Here is a 24043-nt window from a genome sequence, read left to right on the forward strand (position 1 = left end):
CTTTGCTCTTGTATTGATCGGAGTTCCTTTGCTCTTGTATTGATCGGAGTTCCTTTGCTCTTGTATTGATCGGAGTTCCTTTGCTCTTGTATTGATCGGAGTTCCTTTGCTCTTGTATTGATCGGAGTTCCTTTGCTCTTGTATTGAACGGAGTTCCTTTGCTCTTGTATTGAACGGAGTTCCTTTGCTCTTGTATTGATCGGAGTTCCTTTGCTCTTGTATTGAACGGAGTTCCTTTGCTCTTGTATTGAACGGAGTTCCTTTGCTCTTGTATTGAACGGAGATCCTTTGCTCTTGTATTGAACGGAGTTCCTTTGCTCTTGTATTGAACGGAGTTCCTTTGCTCTTGTATTGAACGGAGATCCTTTGCTCTTGTATTGAACGGAGTTCCTTTGCTCTTCTATTGAACGGAGTTCCTTTGCTCTTGTATTGAACGGAGATCCTTTGCTCTTGTATTGAACGGAGTTCCTTTGCTCTTGTATTGAACGGAGTTCCTTTGCTCTTGTATTGATCGGAGTTCCTTTGCTCTTGTATTGAACGGAGATCCTTTGCTCTTGTATTGAACGGAGTTCCTTTGCTCTTGTATTGAACGGAGTTCCTTTGCTCTTGTATTGAACGGAGATCCTTTGCTCTTGTATTGAACGGAGTTCCTTTGCTCTTGTATTGATCGGAGTTCCTTTGCTCTTGTATTGAACGGAGATCCTTTGCTCTTGTATTGAACGGAGTTCCTTTGCTCTTGTATTGAACAGAGTTCCTTTGCTCTTGTATTGAATGGAGTTCCTTTGCTCTTGTGTTGAACGGAGTTCCTTTGCTCTTGTATTGAACGGAGTTCCTTTGCTCTTGTATTGATCGGAGTTCCTTTGCTCTTGTATTGATCGGAGTTCCTTTGCTCTTGTATTGATCGGAGTTCCTTTGCTCTTGTATTGAACGGAGTTCCTTTGCTCTTGTATTGAACGGAGATCCTTTGCTCTTGTATTGAACGGAGTTCCTTTGCTCTTGTATTGAACAGAGTTCCTTTGCTCTTGTATTGAACGGAGATCCTTTGCTCTTGTATTGAACGGAGTTCCTTTGCTCTTCTATTGAACGGAGTTCCTTTGCTCTTGTATTGAACGGAGATCCTTTGCTCTTGTATTGAACGGAGTTCCTTTGCTCTTGTATTGAACGGAGTTCCTTTGCTCTTGTATTGATCGGAGTTCCTTTGCTCTTGTATTGAACGGAGATCCTTTGCTCTTGTATTGAACGGAGTTCCTTTGCTCTTGTATTGAACGGAGTTCCTTTGCTCTTGTATTGAACGGAGATCCTTTGCTCTTGTATTGAACGGAGTTCCTTTGCTCTTGTATTGATCGGAGTTCCTTTGCTCTTGTATTGAACGGAGATCCTTTGCTCTTGTATTGAACGGAGTTCCTTTGCTCTTGTATTGAACAGAGTTCCTTTGCTCTTGTATTGAATGGAGTTCCTTTGCTCTTGTGTTGAACGGAGTTCCTTTGCTCTTGTATTGAACGGAGTTCCTTTGCTCTTGTATTGATCGGAGTTCCTTTGCTCTTGTATTGATCGGAGTTCCTTTGCTCTTGTATTGATCGGAGTTCCTTTGCTCTTGTATTGAACAGAGTTCCTTTGCTCTTGTATTGAATGGAGTTCCTTTGCTCTTGTGTTGAACGGAGTTCCTTTGCTCTTGTATTGAACGGAGTTCCTTTGCTCTTGTATTGAACGGAGTTCCTTTGCTCTTGTATTGAACGGAGATCCTTTGCTCTTGTATTGAACGGAGTTCCTTTGCTCTTGTATTGAACAGAGTTCCTTTGCTCTTGTATTGAATGGAGTTCCTTTGCTCTTGTGTTGAACGGAGTTCCTTTGCTCTTGTATTGAACGGAGTTCCTTTGCTCTTGTATTGAACGGAGTTCCTTTCCTCTTGTATTGAACGGAGTTCCTTTGCTCTTGTATTGAACGGAGTTCCTTTGCTCTTGTATTGAACGGAGATCCTTTGCTCTTGTATTGAACGGAGTTCCTTTGCTCTTGTATTGAACGGAGTTCCTTTGCTCTTGTATTGAACGGAGTTCCTTTGCTCTTGTATTGAACGGAGTTCCTTTGCTCTTGTATTGAACGGAGTTCCTTTGCTCTTGTATTGAACGGAGTTCCTTTGCTCTTGTATTGAACGGAGTTCCTTTGCTCTTGTATTGAACGGAGTTCCTTTGCTCTTGTATTGAACGGAGTTCCTTTGCTCTTGTATTGAACGGAGTTCCTTTGCTCTTGTATTGAACGGAGTTCCTTTGCTCTTGTATTGAACGGAGTTCCTTTGCTCTTGTATTGAACGGAGTTCCTTTGCTCTTGTATTGAACGGAGTTCCTTTGCTCTTGTATTGATCGGAGTTCCTTTGCTCTTGTATTGATTGGAGATCCTTTGCTCTTGTATTGAACGGAGTTCCTTTGCTCTTGTATTGAACGGAGTTCCTTTGCTCTTGTATTGAACGGAGTTCCTTTGCTCTTGTATTGAACGGAGTTCCTTTGCTCTTGTATTGATCGGAGTTCCTTTGCTCTTGTATTGATCGGAGTTCCTTTGCTCTTGTATTGAACGGAGTTCCTTTGCTCTTGTATTGAACGGAGTTCCTTTGCTCTTGTATTGAACGGAGTTCCTTTGCTCTTGTATTGAACGGAGTTCCTTTGCTCTTGTATTGAACGGAGTTCCTTTGCTCTTGTATTGATCGGAGTTCCTTTGCTCTTGTATTGATCGGAGTTCCTTTGCTCTTGTATTGATCGGAGTTCCTTTGCTCTTGTATTGAACGGAGTTCCTTTGCTCTTGTATTGAACGGAGTTCCTTTGCTCTTGTATTGATCGGAGTTCCTTTGCTCTTGTATTGATCGGAGTTCCTTTGCTCTTGTATTGATCGGAGTTCCTTTGCTCTTGTATTGATCGGAGTTCCTTTGCTCTTGTATTGAACGGAGTTCCTTTGCTCTTGTGTTGTGCTTGACTGGGCGTGTCAAAGGATAACTGTATGCCATCCGGAGATGTCCTGCAGTGTGTTGATGCCATCCTTTCTATTTTGTGGACGAAATATCTTTGTTCTCCTGTTTTAAATTATTGTCTAATCCTAAAAAAATGCAAACATTATACCAGATATTTAGTGTCTGCAGAATACAATTTATTTTAAATGTTTAAACACTTTTTTGTGGGACCAGGAGATGTGAAGATGTCTTCATTTTCCCAAATGGTCTCATGTGGTGGGTACATTCTGCATTAATATTTTTTTAAATCCAGTATTGCACCGACAGCCTTGCAGCCAAATAATATTTCTCAAGAACTGGCAAGGATAGACCTCCTAGTTTAGAGAGTGAGAGTCTCCTTTTCTTTATTTTCTTTATTCCGTGAGCCACGGAGTGGCTTCTCTACACCTGGAGACGCGTGTCACCGCCAAGCGCCGCCTCACTAACTTTCCTAACCGCACTGCGCCCCCTGGTGGCAGCGACCTGTCAGTACTCCCTTAACTTCGTATGCGAATGCTTTCGGATTCCTTCACACAGCTGCTGTGAGCGAGATCCACACGGAGATGGACAGACACCCCACACGAGGTCCAAATTAAAATATATAATTTTTATTATTAAAAAAAAATCATTCATTACATCAAAGGGAGGGCAGTAAACCGATCCTTTGTGATCCGGGAGCAGTGATTTGCGGGACCGTTTCACAGCGGCCACAAAAGACACACATCCACACGATCACAATGTGCAGCTTCCAAGTTATTACAGCGATACATTTACCAATTAAATGATACAATATCCTGATCGATTCAACAACGCCGCGGACCAGCCCAGCAATCATTATTCATTCATTCAGCATTGAGGGAGTTATTATTTACAGAGCTTGCAAAGCTGTAGATGGTATAACACATCAATAGAGCATTGTGTTTAATTGAATATTATTCCAGAATGCATATTCTTTATTCAGTGTTGTTCTTTAACCAGTTCATGTTCTAGTTTTTGTAATTGTATTTCTACATGGATTCGAGGAGCAAAGACCAAACACCCACGTCACGTGACGAGGGAGAGGGGTGGAGGAGGGTGAACATGTTCTGTTAGAATATATTTAATAGTTTTCTAAACATCGTTACATTTGTCACTTTGATCATCATTTTCTATTTAAAATGTTTCTGTTCCTTTTCAATATTAATAGATTATTATTATTATTATTATTATTATTATTATTATTATTATTATTATTATACATCCCTATTGTTTATGCTGAACACATTGGGCTAGTCCACTTTTCTAACTGTCTTCAAAGGGCACACTCTGAGGGGGGCAGAGCTAGGAAAGCCAGGACAGAAATATGGAAACATTCTCTCAGTAAATCTGTGTTTAAAAGTGTAGAGAGGTTTTCTCATATCACTGGAGTCAAAGAATGCCACCTCCCCCCCGTCACAGTCCAGCTGAACTCTGATATTCTGGGGTTTCTTCTCCACAGTGAGTCGTGTCTGTGGTGAGGTCCATGCCCAGTACTGATCCCCATACTTCAGGGATATAATCCAGTATCCTGCTTCTGGGTTCCAGGTGAATCTCCCTTTCCTCTGGCTGGACTCTTTAGTCACACCCAGATACCAGTTAGTATTGCCCCCCAGTTCCACGTCCCAGCAATGTTTCCCTGAAGTGAACCCCTCAGAACCCAGCACACAACCATAGATATCAAAACGCTTTGGGTTGTCAGGAAGCTGCTGTCTCTCATCGCTGCGTCTCACACTTGTTAGATCCTCAGACAGTATCATAACACAGTGTGCTGTGTTGGGATCCAGAGTCACTGGAGCTGAGAGAGGAGACGAGAGACAGGGTTAGAAATGAGAACATCTACCTGCAAGCACTTTAATAAATCACATGCTAAGAATAGTATATTTATTTATAATACACCAACCCAAATATTATTATTCAATATCAAACATAACTTTTAAAAGCAGCTGTTTAAAATGTACCCGTCAAAATGACTACTGCTGGCGGTTCTAGTGTTAAATCAGATCCATTTAAATCTAAATCACAGAGCTCTAGAACAGAACACTGGGACACTGCTCAGCACTAACATTCTTAGAGCTCTGGGAGCATTCCAAGACAATGGGCTGAACTCAGAGAAGTCTGTGTTCTACTGCAGTGGTTTCTTTACAAGGAGTTTCAATGCAGACCAGCATGGGATCAGAAAGCCTTTTGCTCTCTTGGAATGCTCTTCCAGCTCACCTCAATACTATGAGCAGCTCACAATGTTTAATATTGAACTGAGAGATGATCTCTCTGATGGATACAAGTGTATTTGCTACAGGTGTGTACATTTCATTGTGTATTATTATTGATTGTAGAGAGCTGTATCTTGCTGCTTACACACATTGTGGATTGTGGTTATATGCACCCCCCCCCCCTCCTTTGTGATGCTCCCCACAGGACTCACTGTATTGAACAATCCCCAGCATCTTCTCCCACACTTTGTACTTCAGAGAGCCCAGGTGCTCGGCTACATCTATCAGCGCTCCTGAAACACACTGTGGATCCTGCAGTGTGCACTCGGCTCTGCAATCATATTCAGGAGTTAGTGCTGCTCTGTGTTTGCATTCAATACAATACAAGAGAGGAAGACAGGCCACATCTTACATACCTTCTCTGTGTGTCTTTGTACATCTGAAACAAACAAGGACATGAATTGAGACATTATTAAAACACAAATACCACTTTGATAGAAAACAGCAGCACTGTTCAAACGTGTACTAACATAAATGCTTGTACAGTCCCATTCATAGTGTAGTAGTGAGTGTACATTCACATTAAGAACATGTCACACATAGTTAAACAATCACTACCTGCAGGAAGAAGATGTCTTCAGCTTTCATCTCCTCTTCTATCACTCTGATTGTGTCTGAAAGGGATGAGATTACTCTTGTAAGTTTTTCAATCTTCTTTTTCATGATTCTTCCCTTTTGTTCCTCTTCCCTCCTCAGTGCAGCTATCCTGGCCTTTTCTTCATCTCGTAGAAACTGGTGAAGTTTCTCAAACTCCTCCTTTATCTGCCTCTCTGTTTGCTGGGCTTGTTTCTATACAAGAAAAGGATCACTTTAGAGTTAGTTTGGGTGTCCAGTGAAAATGTATGTTGTGTATTGTTTCAATCACTAATCTAGTTCTCTTACCTTCATGTGCTTTGCTGTTTTATCACACTCGTTTTTAACTTCATTAAAGGTTTTCAGCTTGTCCTGCAAGGGCTTCAGCGCAGTCTTGAGTTCTCCCTGAAATGCAGTGAAACCCAGAGCTTGCACATCACTGTTACCACATGCCTGGCTAGTAGCAATATGAATGCAGTGTGTGAGAAATCCCCTCAGCACTGGGGTTGCCACTGGGGGCTCTCATAGCAACAAACCCCCAACTCTGGAGATTCTCTGATAGGGGCTGTGTGAGGGTTTATAAGGGTTCAGGTGTGAAATCATTATTGCACACAGACACTCTCCCCTCCCCATTCCTGTACAGCACCACCCCCACTCTGCACCCAGGATCTCTCTCTCTCTGTTAGTTTCAATGATATTGTAATAGGATTTGTTTTTCACTCAGACTTGCTGGATCTTGTTGTTTAAACTGCCTCATTATAATAACTCTGTATAATATGCTGTGAAAAGAGAATACCGCGTTTACATTTTCACATGAATATTGTTTCCATACCTTATAACGCTGTGCAGTCTCCTGAACAGGACGGAGCTTGTGATTCTCATGTTTCTTTGAAGTTTGACACACAACACAGAGAGCCTCTTTATCATCCACACAGAACAGCTTCAGTTTCTCATCATGCAGACTGCAGAGTATTCCAGTAGGTGCTGGATGATTCTGACTGCGTTCTTTTAAGAAGGATTTCACAATATTCCTGAGAGCAAAATTGACAAGATACTTCATTGAACTCCTCGTCCTACACACTGGACACTCCTGAGCTTCCTTCACTTTCCACCACTGATCCACACATGCTTTACAGAAGCTGTGGTTACAATAAAGTGTTACAGGATCCTTGAAAATCTCACGGCACACAGCACAGGAAAGATCTGCCTCCAGATAAGAAGAGTTTGCTGCCATTTCTGCACAAAGCCACTCCTGCCTTGCTCTCTGTAAGGACACCTTTCAGTCCAGAACCTCAAACTTTGTCCCTGCAGATTAGAATCATGAGTCAGGAGTCATGAGGCTTCATAAGTAGCACTAATTTACCACTGACTTTAACCTAAAAATTATTCGCAGAAAACTACGTTAATGCAGAAATTAAGGTTGAACTCATTGCCACAAAATCAAGGAAATGTGGCGTTTGGGTTTAATTTACATTGTGTGCTCCGATTGGCTGAATGATCCAACAAATCTAAACATTCTTAACGAGTGCCCAATCGTTTGGGGAGGCGGAGCGTTAGGATTTGATTAGCTCAGTTTAGCCGCTCTCTCATATGCTGTGATAATATTATCTAGTGTCTACCTAATAACCAGCTCTGTGTTGCACACGGATGGGCTGTGTTCTTTGGTTGAGCATCCCATCCATGTGTCCTTATGGGAAGCGACAAACAGGAGAAGAGTTCCTGGAAACACTGTGAAGTTAATCATTATGCTCTGAAGTTAATCATTAGTTAATCATAATCATTATCATCAAGACCAAGCAAAGAGCTTTTCACAAGGGAGCAGCACTGGAACACTGAACCCATGACGAGTTCAGCTTCAGCACAGCAATTCATTTTATTAGGGACTCTCATGAGAACAGGGAGTCTTTTATTCAGATGCCTTCATTGTGACACGCATCGGACCTGGACTCATACTCTCACACTCACCTCATGAAATGTTACACAGCATACATCAGGCAACGGTGTGAACATGTTTTCACAACAGGGAGAAAAACTTCAATATTTATGTGAAGGAAGCTTCCAGGACAAATACTTTCACATCGTACAAGAAAAGCACAAATGATTGATTCGTATAGTTAACAAAATAAATAAATAAATACATACATGCTAGTTTCAAATTGTGCATTTAACAGTGATCGGATATTATATATTGAAAAGCTTGTTTAGCTAATCTTATTGTCGTTTGGTTTGTATCAGTTTTGTGATTGGGTGTCACTTCACTGTTCTGAGAAGCAGCTGCTCATTTACAGGGTCTTCATGTTGACACAGTCACAGCACGGTTCAGTGTCTTAACTGAATCAACCCGTGCAATCAATCAGTGCAGGTGCTCGGATGATGTTATCTGTGTAAGATAATGGCTCCAGATTTCGCAGTGCATTGTTCATGTTCTGGGATATCACAGGCTAGGCTAGGTAATAAAATGCTAAATAAACAAGATAAGGTTTACTGGAAACGTTGTGAAGTTAATCATTATTATAACATGGCTTTGGGAAACTTATCACAGACTAAAAAAAGAAAAATAAACTATCTTTCAAAGTCTGTTTGAAATGTATCCGGGTATGAATAATGGGAAATCTGAACAGACAGCGAGTCGGGTGCGAGATCGTGAAGGATTAGGGTGTAAGTTTGTGAAGGGTTAGGGTGCGAGATCGTGAAGGATTAGGGTTAGGGGTGCGAGATCGTGAAGGATTAGGGTTAGGGGTGTGAGATTGTGAAGGGTTAGGGTTAAGGTTAGGGTGTGAGATTTCTGTCACAGACGGTTCTGGCATGTCCCTTTTGTGCTATAAGTCAAGGGTGTGCGGTTCTTTGATGGACCCAGATTCAGTTAAAATGTGTTTGTTCACTGATGATGGGAATGAGAACGCAGAGATGGGAGCCCAGCTCACAAGATTGAAGTTTCTGCAGGTATCAGGCTTTTAAAAGACTATCACCCACACCTGTGAGCAGAAACTGACCCAAGACTGTCACAGCTACTGTTGTGAAACTGCAACAAATATTGTAATGACTATAATGTATTTTAAAGAATATAAAACCAGTAGAAAATATTATTAGCAGATCTGTGTAAGGCCTGTGAGGAGGAGTTCATTGCATTGAAGGTCAGGCTGACCTGATTAAAGTTCCAAACCTCCCTTATCAGGCAGAATTAGACTCACAGTCTCAAAACATTCTGATCCAGCGAGAGCAGAATAGCAGAATCTATGGAGCACAGTTAATATACAAGAAGCAATCAAACTAGGTTTGAATATAGTAAGAAAAAGCAAAAGTATTTAAATAAATAAGAAACCTAATATAATAACATTAAGTAGATTTAGGAGCAGTCCTAAGTTTAAATATTCAAGGTTACATTTTCTGTTAATTAAAAATTAACCTCTTGCCTTCTGTGTATATCAATGGTGTAAAATAGAATTGCAGTTTATAAGTGATTGCTATATTGAAGTATCTCACTTAAAACGACATGTTATAAAGTCATTTATAGTATAAACTGTAACTAACAGTAAACTTGTTGAAGGAATACAAGTAATGTTGTAACCTCGTTCCCTTTCAAGTCGAAAATAACCATCAAGGTATGGGACATTGCCGTCAGGCAGTAGGGATTGGCTGAGCTTTATGTCAAAGCTGCCGATAGGCCTCCGCGCAAGCTGCCATGTAAGCCCGCCCCCTTGGGAGCTTACTATACGCAGCGCGCGGAGAGTCACTTCCTCTTTTGCCTTCAGCATCAGTAGCGGTAGGACTTAGAGCTATTTTGACTGATTGTACTCACTAAGCTTAGGCTTGAGAAGCTGGTTTATCCCCTTCTCCGAGTTTGTTTCAGTTATTATTATTATTATTATTATTGTATTATTTTAGGATATATTTTGTGTCTACATTATATATTCCTTTTCGCTTTGCTTCGGCATTGCGTTCTTCGTGGTCTCCCCGTCTTTCCTCTGTTCCTTATATTTACTGTGTGGGTTTTTTGTATATATATATTCTATATATATTATATTTTTGTGTAATTATATTGTTATATATATTTACATTGTGTGTCGGACGCGTGTTGCGTTGGCCTTGGCCACGCGCAATTGCATCCTCGGTCTAGCTTAGGCTAACCGTGTGTATGTGCGGGTAGTCTGCTCTGCAGTGTCCCCCCCCGCGGCGCGTTCCCGCCACGTGGTATTGCACTACACTCCCTTTCCTTCTGCAGCGTCCACAAAAAAAAAAAAAAAAAAAAAGTTTTTCCCTTCACTTACAGAGGAAGACAACCACCAACGTGCAAAATCCCCAGCACCTTCAGGTAGGTATTGCACAGCATCAGACGCCGTACCAGCACTTAGCGTCTCCGCTTGGCGGGTCAGCTGACGCTTAGGCGTCTGTGCTAGCGTTCCACGCTCGGTACTCGCGCTTCGGCGCTCGCGCTCCGGCGCTTTTGGTGTCAGCGCTTGTGCGCTTGGTGCAGCGCTTCGGCGCTTTGTGCAGCGCTTCTGCGCTTTGTGCTTAGTGCTTCTGCACTTGGGGCTCAGTGCTCGACGCTCGACGCTTCGGCGCTCGGTGCTCGACGCTCGGTGCACGTTCCATCAACGTCGGTGCTCGACGCTCGGTGCTCGACGCTCGACGCTCGGTGCACGCACCCTCGACGCACCTCGGTGCTCGACGCTCGGTGCTCGACGCTCGGTGCTCGACGCTCGGTGCTCGACGCTCGACGCTCGGTGCACGCACCCTCGACGCTCGGTGCTCGACGCTCGGTGCTCGACGCTCGGTGCTCGACGCTCGGTGCTCGACGCTCGGTGCTCGACGCTCGGTGCTCGGCGCTTGGCGCCTCGATGCACGCACCCTCGACGCTCGGCGCTCGACGCTCGGTGCTCGACGCTCGGTGCTCGACGCTCGGTGCTCGACGCTCGGTGCTCGGCGCTTGGCGCCTCGATGCACGCACCCTCGACGCTCGGTGCTCGACGCTCGGTGCTCGACGCTCGGTGCTCGACGCTCGGTGCTCGACGCTCGGTGCTCGGCGCTTGGCGCCTCGATGCACGCACCCTCGACGCTCGGCGCTCGACGCTCGGTGCTCGACGCTCGGTGCTCGACGCTCGGTGCTCGGCGCTCGGTGCTCGACGCTCGGTGCTCGGCGCTTGGCGCCTCGATGCACGCACCCTCGACGCTCGGCGCTCGACGCTCGGTGCTCGACGCTCGGTGCTCGACGCTCGGTGCTCGACGCTCGGTGCTCGACGCTCGGTGCTCGGCGCTTGGCGCCTCGATGCACGCACCCTCGACGCTCGGCGCTCGACGCTCGGTGCTCGACGCTCGGTGCTCGACGCTCGGCGCTCGACGCTCGGTGCTCGACGCTCGGTGCTCGACGCTCGGTGCACGCACCCTGTACGCACCTCGGTGCTCGACGCTCGGTGCTCGACGCTCGACGCTTCGGCGCTCGACGCTCGGTGCTCGGCGCTTCGGCGCTCGACGCCTCAACGCGCGCACCCTTGACGTCGACGCACGCACCTCGGTGCTCGACGCTTCGGCGCTCGGTGCTCGACGCACGCACCTCGGTGCTCGACGCTTCGGCGCTCGGTGCTCGACGCACGCACCCTCGACGCCTCGGCGCTCGACGCGACGGCGCTCGACGCACGCACTTCAGGTGCTTGACGCTTGGTGCCCAGCGCTTCGGCGCTCGACGCGCGCACCTCGGCTCTTCGTCATTGACGTCAATATGTCTGGGTTCCACCGTTGTGTGACCTGTCAGGCCAAGTTGCCTGCCAGCGTCCCTCACGAGGACTGCGTCGCATGTTTAGGGCCGGACCATGCAGCATCTGCCCTGGCAGACAGGGCATACTGCCAGCTATGTGCGGGGTTTCAAACACGCACCCTGCGCCATAGAGCTAGGAAGGCGGTGGGAGGTCGTTCCCCATCCTCGGGCTCATCCCACACCGTCTCGGCCCCACCATCGTCTATCGTGTCGCTGCCGGCGACGTCTCAGCCTATGAGCCCATCTTCCCAGCTTACAGCTGGTCAAAGGTCTCCAATTAGGCGTGCTCGGGAACGTTCCCGCAGCCCCTCCTCTCGCGGGGCTCGCCCCCGTCGGGAGTCGCGATCCAGATCTCGATCGCCTCGCCGGAGAAGGCACTCCCGCTCCCCTCGAAGGGGTAGACGGCATCAAGACACATCTGGGGTGGCTGAGCTCACCTCCAAGATGTCGCAGTTTATGGAGCTCATGATGGGACAACAATCCCTCCTCATGACTCTAGCGAATGTGGCGCCTCGGGCCCAGAGATGGTTACCGGACCCAGCGCTAGTCAGCCGATGGTTCCTCCACCAGTTCCCCAGGAAGTAGAGTGGGACGCTGATGCTGTCTCAAGGGACGCATCTGATGCAGACCCGCTCTTTGAAGACACAGAGCCTGAGGTGGCATCCCAGCACTCTGGGCAGGACGACCCTGAAGTGCTGGATACTAATGACCCTATCTGGTCAGTGGTGGAGAGGGCAGCCCGTCATCTGGGCGTGGACTGGCCTGCATCAGAGCCAACACGTCGCTCTCTATTTGAATTGCCATCGGCTCCGCCCCTTCAGTCCAGGATGCTCCCGGCATTCCCGGATTTTATTAAGAAGGTGCAGTCCACCTGGGGAGCACCGGCCTCCGCCCCTGCGACTTCTCGCAAGGCTTCGGCCTTCACCATGCACGGGGCAAGCGAAGCTGGGCTGGCGTTGTTTCCGCCAGTGGGCGCCGCGTTCGCCGCGCTAGTAAAGATGCCGACACTTTCGGGGCTGGCTAAGGACCCTTCCTGCCCTAACAGGCAGTGTAGGATTACGGAGGCCCACCTAAAAAAGGGTTATGCCGCGGCTACAGAGGCAGTTAGACTGTCCAACGTGGCCAGCCTCCTGACAGTCTACCAGGCGGCGCTGATTCGCGACCTGCCTGAGTCCCCATCCGTCGGGCTCAGAACCAAGCTGGGTGCAGTTGCACAGCTCTTGGTCAGGCTGGCTCAGCTAAATGCGCGAGCACAGGGCAGGAGCATTGCTTCCCTCGTAGTAGCAAGGAGGCAGCTATGGCTCTCACAGGCCAGGGTACAGGAGCCTGATAAGGTCCCATTGCTAGATGCTCCTATATCCCCGGGGCACACGTTTGGCCCAGCGGTGGAGGAGATGCTGCAACGCTCCGTCAAGGCGCGTGAGGCGTCGCAGCAGTTGGCTAAGATGTGGCCAAGCAAGCCTTTCCAGCCAAGGCGGCCGCAGGAGCGCCAATGGCGCAGGGCGCCGCCGCAGCAGCAGGCGCACCCACAGGGCAGTAAAACCGCCCCTTCGGGGGTTGCAGCACGCAGCCAACCCGCGTTTGCAAGACCGCAGCGCGGAGGGTGGCGCCCCAGAGGAGGTAGCAGACCACGCTCTCGTGGCTCTGGTCAGGCCCCTCGTGAGCGAGCGCAGCCTAAGCAGCCCTGAGAAACCCCGGCAGCCGTTAACCCACCCCTACACTGTTCCACAGCTCCTGTTCTGGCAACAATGCACCAACGACATCTGGGTGCGCAAAACTATACTCACCGGGTACACCCTTCAATTCCGGTTAAAACCCCCCCCCCCCCCCTTCAGGGGAGTGGTGGTAACTGCAGTGAAGGACTCGGTTCAGTCCTCAGCTCTAAATGCAGAAATACAGGCATTGCTCAAGAAGCGTGCCATTCAACTAGTGACCCTGCTCTGACCGACCAGGGGTTCTACTCCAAATACTTCCTTGTGCCAAAGAAGGACGGCGGGCTCCGCCCTATTCTAGACCTGCGTGTACTGAACAAATACCTACGGGTGTTGTCGTTCAAGATGCTCACGCACAGGCACATTGTCCAGTCTGTCCGGCAGGGCAACTGGTTTACCACCGTAGACCTCACAGATGCGTACTTTCACGTTCCCATCTGTCCGGGTCACAGGAAGTACCTACGTTTCGCATTTCAGAGCAGGGTCTACGAGTTTTGTGTCCTTCCATTCGGCCTGTCTCTAGCTCCTTGACCTTTTCGAAGTGTATGGACGCCATTTTAGCCCCCTTGCGGGTTCAAGGCGTTCGACTGCTGAACTATCTGGACGACTGGCTCGTCTGCGCGCAGTCAAAGGAGCAGTTGGCACAGCACACAGTGATGGTTACAGACCATCTTCAGCGGCTAGGTCTGAAGGTCAATCCAGACAAGAGCCGCCTCGTGCCCAGCCAACAGACCGAGTTTTTGGGTCTGCATCTGGGCTCAGTGTCCATGGAAGCGACCCTATCGACACAAAGAGTTGCCTCATTAGAGCGGTGTCTCTCCCTATTCAGGTTGAGAGAAACAGTCAGCATGGAGCTCTGTCAGCGCATGCTGGGGTTGATGGCTGCCGCCTCGCAAGCCCTTCCTTTGGGCTTACTACACCAGAGACCTCTGCAGGCCTGGTTCAATGCCTTCGCGTTGCACCCACGGAGAGACAAGCACCGCAGGCTGAGGGTATCCCGAACCTGCTGGGAAGCATTACGCTGGTGGAAAGTTCAGTCGAACATCCGCCAGGGCGTGCGCTTGGGTCCCATCTTCCGAAGGGAAGTTATCACAACCGACGCTTCCAACCAAGGTTGGGGAGCAGTTTGGAACGGGACAGGGACCCGTGGAGTGTGGTCAGGACCCTGGAGGTCAGCCCACATCAACGCTCTGGAACTCAGAGCAGTGGACCTCGCCCTTCGGCACTTCTTGCCAGTGCTTCTAGACAAGCACGTGTTAGTGCGGTCAGACAACACCACAGTAGTGGCGTATATCAATCGCCAGGGCGGATTGCGGTCCCCAGGTCTTCACCGGATGGTAACGCGGCTGTTGCTCTGGGCTCAACCGCGGTTAGCCTCTCTGCGTGCAGTTCATCTGCCGGGCAGAGTCAATTACGCAGCGGATCTCCTGTCCAGAGGAGGTCCTCTTGCGGGCGAATGGCGTCTTCACCCTCGGGTGGTAGAGCGCATTTGGGACTGGTTCGGCACAGCGCAAGTCGATCTCTTCGCTTCGCGAGAGACCACGCACTGCCCCCTATGGTTCTCGGTGAAGGACCTCGACAGCCCCCTAGGAGTCGATGCACTGGCTCACGAATGGCCGCCAGGGCTCCTGTACGCATTTCCACCGATTTCGATGCTCCCCGCCTTCTTGGAGAAGGTCAGGGTAGAGCAAGCGACAGTGATTCTGATCGCTCCTCGGTGGCCTCGGAGAATATGGTTCCCGAGTCTAGTGCAGTTGTTGCACGGTCGCCCGAGGGAGCTCCCTCTGCGAGCGGACCTGTTGTCCCAAGCCCAAGGAGGGCTATGGCATCCGAACCCCAAGCTCATGCAGCTATGGGCTTGGCCCCTGAGCGGGAGCGCCTGTCAGCCTTAGGGCTTTCGACGGCGGTTATATCGACCATTCAAAGTGCGAGAGCGCCCTCTACTCGGTCGCAATATACGTATAAGTGGCAATTATTTCAGAGTTGGTGTCTGGCTGAGGGCCATGACCCGGTCTCCTGCCCTATGGCAGTGATATTACAGTTTCTGCAGAAGCTGTTAGACGAGGGTAAGTCTCCCTCTACACTTAAAGTGTATTTGGCAGCTATTTCGGCTTGCCACGTACGCATTGACGGGTTATCACCTGGTTGCCATTTTTTGGCATCTCAGTTTCTGAAAGGCGCAAGACGCTTGCGGCCTCCAAGAATGACCAGTTTACCGTCGTGGAGCCTTGATGTGGTGCTGGAAGCCCTTGCCAAGGCACCGTTTGAGCCTCTCCACAGCGTGGATATGAAGCTCATATCTATTAAGACTGCGTTTTTGCTGGCTGTAGTATCAGCAAAACGCGTGAGCGAGTTACATGCACTGTCAGTGCATCCTTCTTGTACTCGTTTTGCAGGAGACGGTTCTAAGGTCTCCATGCGCCCTAATCCGGCCTTTTTACCAAAGGTTATATCCCCGTTCCACATGAACCAGTCAGTCGAGTTGATGGCGTTCCATCCTCCTCCTTTTTCTTCCCCAGAGGAAGAGCGGTTACACATGCTCTGCCCTGTGAGGGCATTGAGGTGTTATATTGACCGCACAAGGACTGTGAGGCAGACAGAACAGTTGTTCATATGCCATGGTTCTAGATCTTTGGGTCAGCCGCTGTCTAAACAGCGCCTTTCCCACTGGATAGTGGATGCTATTAAATTAGCGTATGAATCTGCAGGCCTTCCACCACCAGGGCAGTTGAAGGCGCATTCTACCAGGGGTATGGCGACATCCTGGGCCCTCTTTCGAGGGGTGCCGGTGTCTGATATTTGCGCGGCAGCCAGTTGGGCTACGCCGCATACTTTCATGAGGTTTTACAGGCTAAATGTGCTGGAATCCTCTGCTCCGTCATTTGGAGCATCTGTGTTGCACTCTATGACGCCTCAGGTTGCGGACGTCTAGAGTAGGTGACAATATGGTGTGACTATTCCACCTTGGGACAGGTGTCATTGCGAGCATAGACGCTGAGGCGCAGCTCCGCATATGTGTAGATGTACTGCCTACGCAGTTGCGTTATGACGTAAGTCTGTCCTACTGCCGAGAATCCTCCCTCGCGACGGCTTGGGTACACTGTTCCCATACCTTGATGGTTATTTTCGACTTGAAAGGGAACGATAGGTTGCGGATGCAACCCCGGTTCCCTGAAAGAGAAAATAACCATCAAGCCGCGAGGTCGCTCTGGAGGCCTTCACGGCCTGAAGGGCAAAAGAGGAAGTGACTCTCCGCGCGCTGCGTATAGTAAGCTCCCAAGGGGGCGGGCTTACATGGCAGCTTGCGCGGAGGCCTATCGGCAGCTTTGACATAAAGCTCAGCCAATCCCTACTGCCTGACGGCAATGTCCCATACCTTGATGGTTATTTTCTCTTTCAGGGAACCGGGGTTGCATCCGCAACCTATCGTTCTCAGCTGCTCGTGGTACAGGCGGTGCTGAAGATGGCTCGTTTGGTTTATGGGCTGAATGGCCTCCTCTCGTTTGTAAATTTTCTTATGTTCTTATCCACCCCCAAAAAACTACGTCTTTCAATTTCTCTCTGTCCGCTGCATTCACTGTTGCACTGGACTCCAGTAAAAACAGTTCAAGAAAAACACATTGCTTTAGTAAAGGAAAAAAAGGAGCGACCCCACTTCCCTTTCTCGACCTCTCAAACTCTCATCTACCGCTGCTGTAGTTGGAAAGGGCTCCGTGCTCACTCGTGCTTTCACTTTAGTGCCCCTTCTCCATATCACGTGCAGAGTCCTTTCATCTGAAGCGAGGGGCGTGTCCTGATGAGCAACACCTGGCCACGTGATTAACAAAGATAGCAGGTGTGTTTAATAAGGGGAGGGGGGGAGGGAGAAGCAAACACACGCTAATTGACCAAAAAAATACACCGTGTTCCTATCGGTGAGCCAAGATACTCCACCTAGTGGAGCACAGCGGTACTACAGCTGCCTGATCTAACGCAGCGTCGTGTTTTCTTGTTTTGATTTGTGATCGTGTCTGCTTTTATTCGTGCTCGGGTTCTCAGTATTGACGCTGCGGATCTTCATAAACACGTGTGTGTTTTTGTATTGTAATGCCTGGCTGCGGGGTGTTCATTGAATTGATCAGGCTCTGCGTGGGGAGCCTTCCTTTATATTCTTGAGGAATTGAACGTGATTGCATGAGGAGCTTCAGTGTTTAACCGTGTCGATATCATTCTGAATCTGCTGCTTCGGGGCTCCTCCTGCAAACCGAAGGGGCGGCGCAGTCGAGATCATTTCTGAGCCAGCATTCACTGGCGTGTGGAGCTGGTTTATAGTGACCTGCTGCCTGCGTGCGTAACGTGGCACCCCGCTACACATCCGATCAATTCAGCGACAAGCAGAGCAAAAATAATCCTAGTGGAGAACAAACCAAACCGTGAAGACAAAGCCATTAACGTGCCGCTAATGACATCCAATCCGGTATATTAAAAATACACACTTATTACAATTGCAGTGTCTGTCACAATAATAATCATCACATCGAGTTTGTAATTGCAGTGTACTGTCTGTCACAATAATAATCCTCACATCGAGTTTGTAATTGCAGTGTACTGTAATGGACCTTGCTGACTGCCCATTAGCATTATCAACGCACACCTGAGTTTTGTTCAGGTAAAGCAGTCGGTCGGCAGGTGCCGGCGATCACGATTGGATTGCCTGGACTTTAAAAAGGGGACTAGCGCGCAACACCGCCCGCCTGACCGGGACAGAGTGCTCTGTGTGAGCACTGGGGTGACGAGTCTGTAAGGGGACTGACTCTGATGAGAAACCAGGGGAGGACTCTTTTAAATTGCTGTACTATTGTTGGATTTCTACTTTGTGATCTGGGTGTTTTATTGATCTTAACCACACTTAAATTCCAAAGTGTTACCCTGTATTTAAACACTGTGTGGATCTGCAGGGGGCAGACACGCTCACTGCAATCCTTGCTGGAGGTTTATTTTATGTATTTTTTGAAAATCCAGTGTTGCACCGACAGCCTTGCAGTGAAAAAATATTTCTCAAGAACAGGCAAGGATAGCCCTCCTAGTTTAGAGAGTGAGAGTCTCCTTTTCTTTATTTTCTTTATTCCGTGAGCCACGGAGTGGCTTCTCTACACCTGGAGACGCGCGTCACCGCCAAGCGCCGCCTCACTAACTTTCCTAACCGCACTGCGCCCCCTGGTGGCAGTGACCTGTCAGTACTCCCTTAACTTCGTATGCGAATGCTTTCGGATTCCTTCACACAGCTGCTGTGAGCGAGATCCACACGGAGATGGACAGACACCCCACACGAGGTCCAAATTAAAATATATACTTTTTATTATTAAAATAAATCATTAATTAAACCAAAGGGAGGGCAGCGAACCGATCCTTTGTGATCCGCGAGCAGTGATTTGCGGGACCGTTTCACAGCGGCCACAAAAGACACACATCCACACGATCACAATGTGCAGCTTCCAAGTTATTACAGCGATACATTTACCAATTAAATGATATCCTGATCGATTCAACAACGCCGCGGACCAGCCCAGCAATCATTATTCATTCATTCATTCAGCATTGAGGGAGTTATTATTTACAGAGCTTGCAAAGCTGTAGATGGTATATCACATCAATAGAGCATTGTGTTTAATTGAATATTATTCCAGAATGCATATTCTTTATTCAGTGTTGTTCTTTAACCAGTTCATGTTCTAGTTTTTGTAATTTCTACATGGATTCGAGGCGCTCAGACCAAACACCCACGTCACGTGACGAGGGAGAAGGGTGGAGGAGGGTGAACATGTTCTGTTAGAATATATTTAATAGTTTTCTAAACATCGTTACATATGTCACTTTGATCATCATTTTCTATTTAAAATGTTTCTGTTCCTTTTCAATATTAATAGATTATTATTATTATTATTATTATTATTATTATTATTATTATTATTATTATTATACATCCCTATTGTTTATGCTGAACACATTGGGCTAGTCCACTTTTCTAACTGTCTTCAAAGGGCACACTCTGAGGGGGGCAGAGCTAGGAAAGCCAGGACAGAAATATGGAAACATTCTCTCAGTAAATCTGTGTTTAAAAGTGTAGAGAGGTTTTCTCATATCACTGGAGTCAAAGAATGCCACCTCCCCCCCGTCACAGTCCAGCTGAACTCTGATCTTCTGGGGTTTCTTCTCCACAGTGAGTCGTGTCTGTGGTGAGGTCCATGCCCAGTACTGATCCCCATACTTCAGGGATATAATCCAGTATCCTGCTTCTGGGTTCCAGGTGAATCTCCCTTTCCTCTGGCTGGACTCTTTAGTCACACCCAGATACCAGTTAGTATTGCCCCCCAGTTCCACGTCCCAGCAATGTTTCCCTGAAGTGAACCCCTCAGAACCCAGCACACAACCATAGATATCAAAACGCTTTGGGTTGTCAGGAAGCTGCTGTCTCTCATCGCTGCGTCTCACACTTGTTAGATCCTCAGACAGTATCATAACACAGTGTGCTGTGTTGGGATCCAGAGTCACTGGAGCTGAGAGAGGAGACGAGAGACAGGGTTAGAAATGAGAACATCTACCTGCAAGCACTTTAATAAATCACATGCTAAGAATAGTATATTTATTTATAATACACCAACCCAAATATTATTATTCAATATCAAACATAACTTTTAAAAGCAGCTGTTTAAAATGTACCCGTCAAAATGACTACTGCTGGCGGTTCTAGTGTTAAATCAGATCCATTTAAATCTAAATCACAGAGCTCTAGAACAGAACACTGGGACACTGCTCAGCACTAACATTCTTAGAGCTCTGGGAGCATTCCAAGACAATGGGCTGAACTCAGAGAAGTCTGTGTTCTACTGCAGTGGTTTCTTTACAAGGAGTTTCAATGCAGACCAGCATGGGATCAGAAAGCCTTTTGCTCTCTTGGAATGCTCTTCCAGCTCACCTCAATACTATGAGCAGCTCACAATGTTTAATATTGAACTGAGAGATGATCTCTCTGATGGATACAAGTGTATTTGCTACAGGTGTGTACATTTCATTGTGTATTATTATTGATTGTAGAGAGCTGTATCTTGCTGCTTACACACATTGTGGATTGTGGTTATATGCACCCCCCCCCCCTCCTTTGTGATGCTCCCCACAGGACTCACTGTATTGAACAATCCCCAGCATCTTCTCCCACACTTTGTACTTCAGAGAGCCCAGGTGCTCGGCTACATCTATCAGCGCTCCTGAAACACACTGTGGATCCTGCAGTGTGCACTCGGCTCTGCAATCATATTCAGGAGTTAGTGCTGCTCTGTGTTTGCATTCAATACAATACAAGAGAGGAAGACAGGCCACATCTTACATACCTTCTCTGTGTGTCTTTGTACTTCTGAAACAAACAAGGACATGAATTGAGACATTATTAAAACACAAATACCACTTTGATAGAAAACAGCAGCACTGTTCAAACGTGTACTAACATAAATGCTTGTACAGTCCCATTCATAGTGTAGTAGTGAGTGTACATTCACATTAAGAACATGTCACACATAGTTAAACAATCACTACCTGCAGGAAGAAGATGTCTTCAGCTTCCAGCTCCTCTTCTATCACTCTGATTGTGTCTGAAAGGGATGAGATTTCTCTTGTAAGTTTTTCAATCTTCTTTTTCATGATTCTTCCCTTTTGTTCCTCTTCCCTCCTCAGTGCAGCTATCCTGGCCTTTTCTTCATCTCGTAGAAACTGGTGAAGTTTCTCAAACTCCTCCTTTATCTGCCTCTCTGTTTGCTGGGCTTGTTTCTATACAAGAAAAGGATCACTTTAGAGTTAGTTTGGGTGTCCAGTGAAAATGTATGTTGTGTATTGTTTCAATCACTAATCTAGTTCTCTTACCTTCATGTGCTTTGCTGTTTTATCACACTCGTTTTTAACTTCATTAAAGGTTTTCAGCTTGTCCTGCAAGGGCTTCAGCGCAGTCTTGAGTTCTCCCTGAAATGCAGTGAAACCCAGAGCTTGCACATCACTGTTACCACATGCCTGGCTAGTAGCAATATGAATGCAGTGTGTGAGAAATCCCCTCAGCACTGGGGTTGCCACTGGGGGCTCTCATAGCAACAAACCCCCAACTCTGGAGATTCTCTGATAGGGGCTGTGTGAGGGTTTATAAGGGTTCAGGTGTGAAATCATTATTGCACACAGACACTCTCCCCTCCCCATTCCTGTACAGCACCACCCCCACTCTGCACCCAGGATCTCTCTCTCTCTGTTAGTTTCAATGATATTGTAATAGGATTTGTTTTTCGCTCAGACTTGTTGGATCATGTTATTTAAACTGCCTCATTATAATAACTCTGTATAATATGCTGTGAAAAGAGAATACTGTGTTTACATTTTCACATGAATATTGTTTCCATACCTTATAACGCTGTGCAGTCTCCTGAACAGGACAGAGCTTGTGATTCTCATGTTTCTTTGAAGTTTGACACACAACACAGAGAGCCTCTTTATCATCCACACAGAACAGCTTCAGTTTCTCATCATGCAGACTGCAGAGTATTCCAGTAGGTGCTGGATGATTCTGACTGCGTTCTTTTAAGAAGGATTTCACAATATTCCTGAGAGCAAAATTGACAAGATACTTCATTGAACTCCTCGTCCTACACACTGGACACTCCTGAGCTTCCTTCACTTTCCACCACTGATCCACACATGCTTTACAGAAGCTGTGGTTACAATAAAGTGTTACAGGATCCTTGAAAATCTCACGGCACACAGCACAGGAAAGATCTGCCTCCAGATAAGAAGAGTTTGCTGCCATTTCTGCACAAAGCCACTCCTGCCTTGCTCTCTGTAAGGACACCTTTCAGTCCAGAACCTCAAACTTTGTCCCTGCAGATTAGAATCATGAGTCAGGAGTCATGAGGCTTCATAAGTAGCACTAATTTACCACTGACTTTAACCTAAAAATTATTCGCAGAAAACTACGTTAATGCAGAAATTAAGGTTGAACTCATTGCCACAAAATCAAGGAAATGTGGCGTTTGGGTTTAATTTACATTGTGTGCTCCGATTGGCTGAATGATCCAACAAATCTAAACATTCTTAACGAGTGCCCAATCGTTTGGGGAGGCGGAGCGTTAGGATTTGATTAGCTCAGTTTAGCCGCTCTCTCATATGCTGTGATAATATTATCTAGTGTCTACCTAATAACCAGCTCTGTGTTGCACACGGATGGGCTGTGTTCTTTGGTTGAGCATCCCATCCATGTGTCCTTATGGGAAGCGACAAACAGGAGAAGAGTTCCTGGAAACACTGTGAAGTTAATCATTATGCTCTGAAGTTAATCATTAGTTAATCATAATCATTATCATCAAGACCAAGCAAAGAGCTTTTCACAAGGGAGCAGCACTGGAACACTGAACCCATGACGAGTTCAGCTTCAGCACAGCAATTCATTTTATTAGGGACTCTCATGAGAACAGGGAGTCTTTTATTCAGATGCCTTCATTGTGACACGCATCGGACCTGGACTCATACTCTCACACTCACCTCATGAAATGTTACACAGCATACATCAGGCAACGGTGTGAACATGTTTTCACAACAGGGAGAAAAACTTCAATATTTATGTGAAGGAAGCTTCCAGGACAAATACTTTCACATCGTACAAGAAAAGCACAAATGATTGATTAGTATAGTTAACAAAATAAATAAATAAATACATACATGCTAGTTTCAAATTGTGCATTTAACAGTGATCGGATATTATATATTGAAAAGCTTGTTTAGCTAATCTTATTGTCGTTTGGTTTGTATCAGTTTTGTGATTGGGTGTCACTTCACTGTTCTGAGAAGCAGCTGCTCATTTACAGGGTCTTCATGTTGACACAGTCACAGCACGGTTCAGTGTCTTAACTGAATCAACCCGTGCAATCAATCAGTGCAGGTGCTCGGATGATGTTATCTGTGTAAGATAACGGCTCCAGATTTCGCAGTGCATTGTTCATGTTCTGGGATATCACAGGCTAGGCTAGGTAATAAAATGCTAAATAAACAAGATAAGGTTTACTGGAAACGTTGTGAAGTTAATCATTATTATAACATGGCTTTGGGAAACTTATCACAGACTAAAAAAAGAAAAATAAACTATCTTTCAAAGTCTGTTTGAAATGTATCCGGGTATGAATAATGGGAAATCTGAACAGACAGCGAGTCGGGTGCGAGATCGTGAAGGATTAGGGTGTAAGTTTGTGAAGGGTTAGGGTGCGAGATCGTGAAGGATTAGGGTTAGGGGTGCGAGATCGTGAAGGATTAGGGTTAGGGGTGTGAGATTGTGAAGGGTTAGGGTTAAGGTTAGGGTGTGAGATTTCTGTCACAGACGGTTCTGGCATGTCCCTTTTGTGCTATAAGTCAAGGGTGTGCGGTTCTTTGATGGACCCAGATTCAGTTAAAATGTGTTTGTTCACTGATGATGGGAATGAGAACGCAGAGATGGGAGCCCAGCTCACAAGATTGAAGTTTCTGCAGGTATCAGGCTTTTAAAAGACTATCACCCACACCTGTGAGCAGAAACTGACCCAAGACTGTCACAGCTACTGGAAGCAGGCTGATCTTTGGGAAACTAATTGAACATTTGTGAAACTGCAACAAATATTGTAATGACTATAATGTATTTTAAAGAATATAAAACCAGTAGAAAATATTATTAGCAGATCTGTGTAAGGCCTGTGAGGAGGAGTTCATT

At 46.9% G+C, this 24043-nt stretch overlaps 2 protein-coding genes across 2 annotated transcripts; both read right to left on the reverse strand.

The window, feature by feature from the left end:
* Window positions 1-3560: 3560 nt before the first annotated feature.
* On the reverse strand, window positions 3561-7100 carry LOC117967292 (zinc-binding protein A33-like). Its single transcript, XM_034914742.2, has 6 exons — window positions 6668-7100; window positions 6145-6240; window positions 5821-6051; window positions 5619-5641; window positions 5415-5533; window positions 3561-4787 (listed from the first exon to the last, which is right to left on the reverse strand). Exons 1-6 carry the CDS (start codon window positions 7067-7069, stop codon window positions 4243-4245), a joined length of 1416 nt encoding a protein of 471 aa, XP_034770633.2. The 5' UTR covers window positions 7070-7100; the 3' UTR covers window positions 3561-4242.
* An 11715-nt stretch (window positions 7101-18815) lies between these two features.
* LOC131724796 (zinc-binding protein A33-like) lies at window positions 18816-22148 on the reverse strand. The gene is made up of 6 exons (XM_059017564.1): window positions 21716-22148; window positions 21193-21288; window positions 20869-21099; window positions 20667-20689; window positions 20463-20581; window positions 18816-19835 (listed from the first exon to the last, which is right to left on the reverse strand). The coding sequence occupies exons 1-6, from the start codon at window positions 22115-22117 to the stop codon at window positions 19291-19293; spliced, it is 1416 nt and encodes a 471-aa protein (XP_058873547.1). The 5' UTR covers window positions 22118-22148; the 3' UTR covers window positions 18816-19290.
* Window positions 22149-24043: the final 1895 nt, after the last annotated feature.

The sequence above is a fragment of the Acipenser ruthenus genome, chromosome 57 (genome assembly GCF_902713425.1).
Source record: "Acipenser ruthenus chromosome 57, fAciRut3.2 maternal haplotype, whole genome shotgun sequence".
Taxonomy (NCBI): Eukaryota; Metazoa; Chordata; class Actinopteri; order Acipenseriformes; family Acipenseridae; genus Acipenser; species Acipenser ruthenus.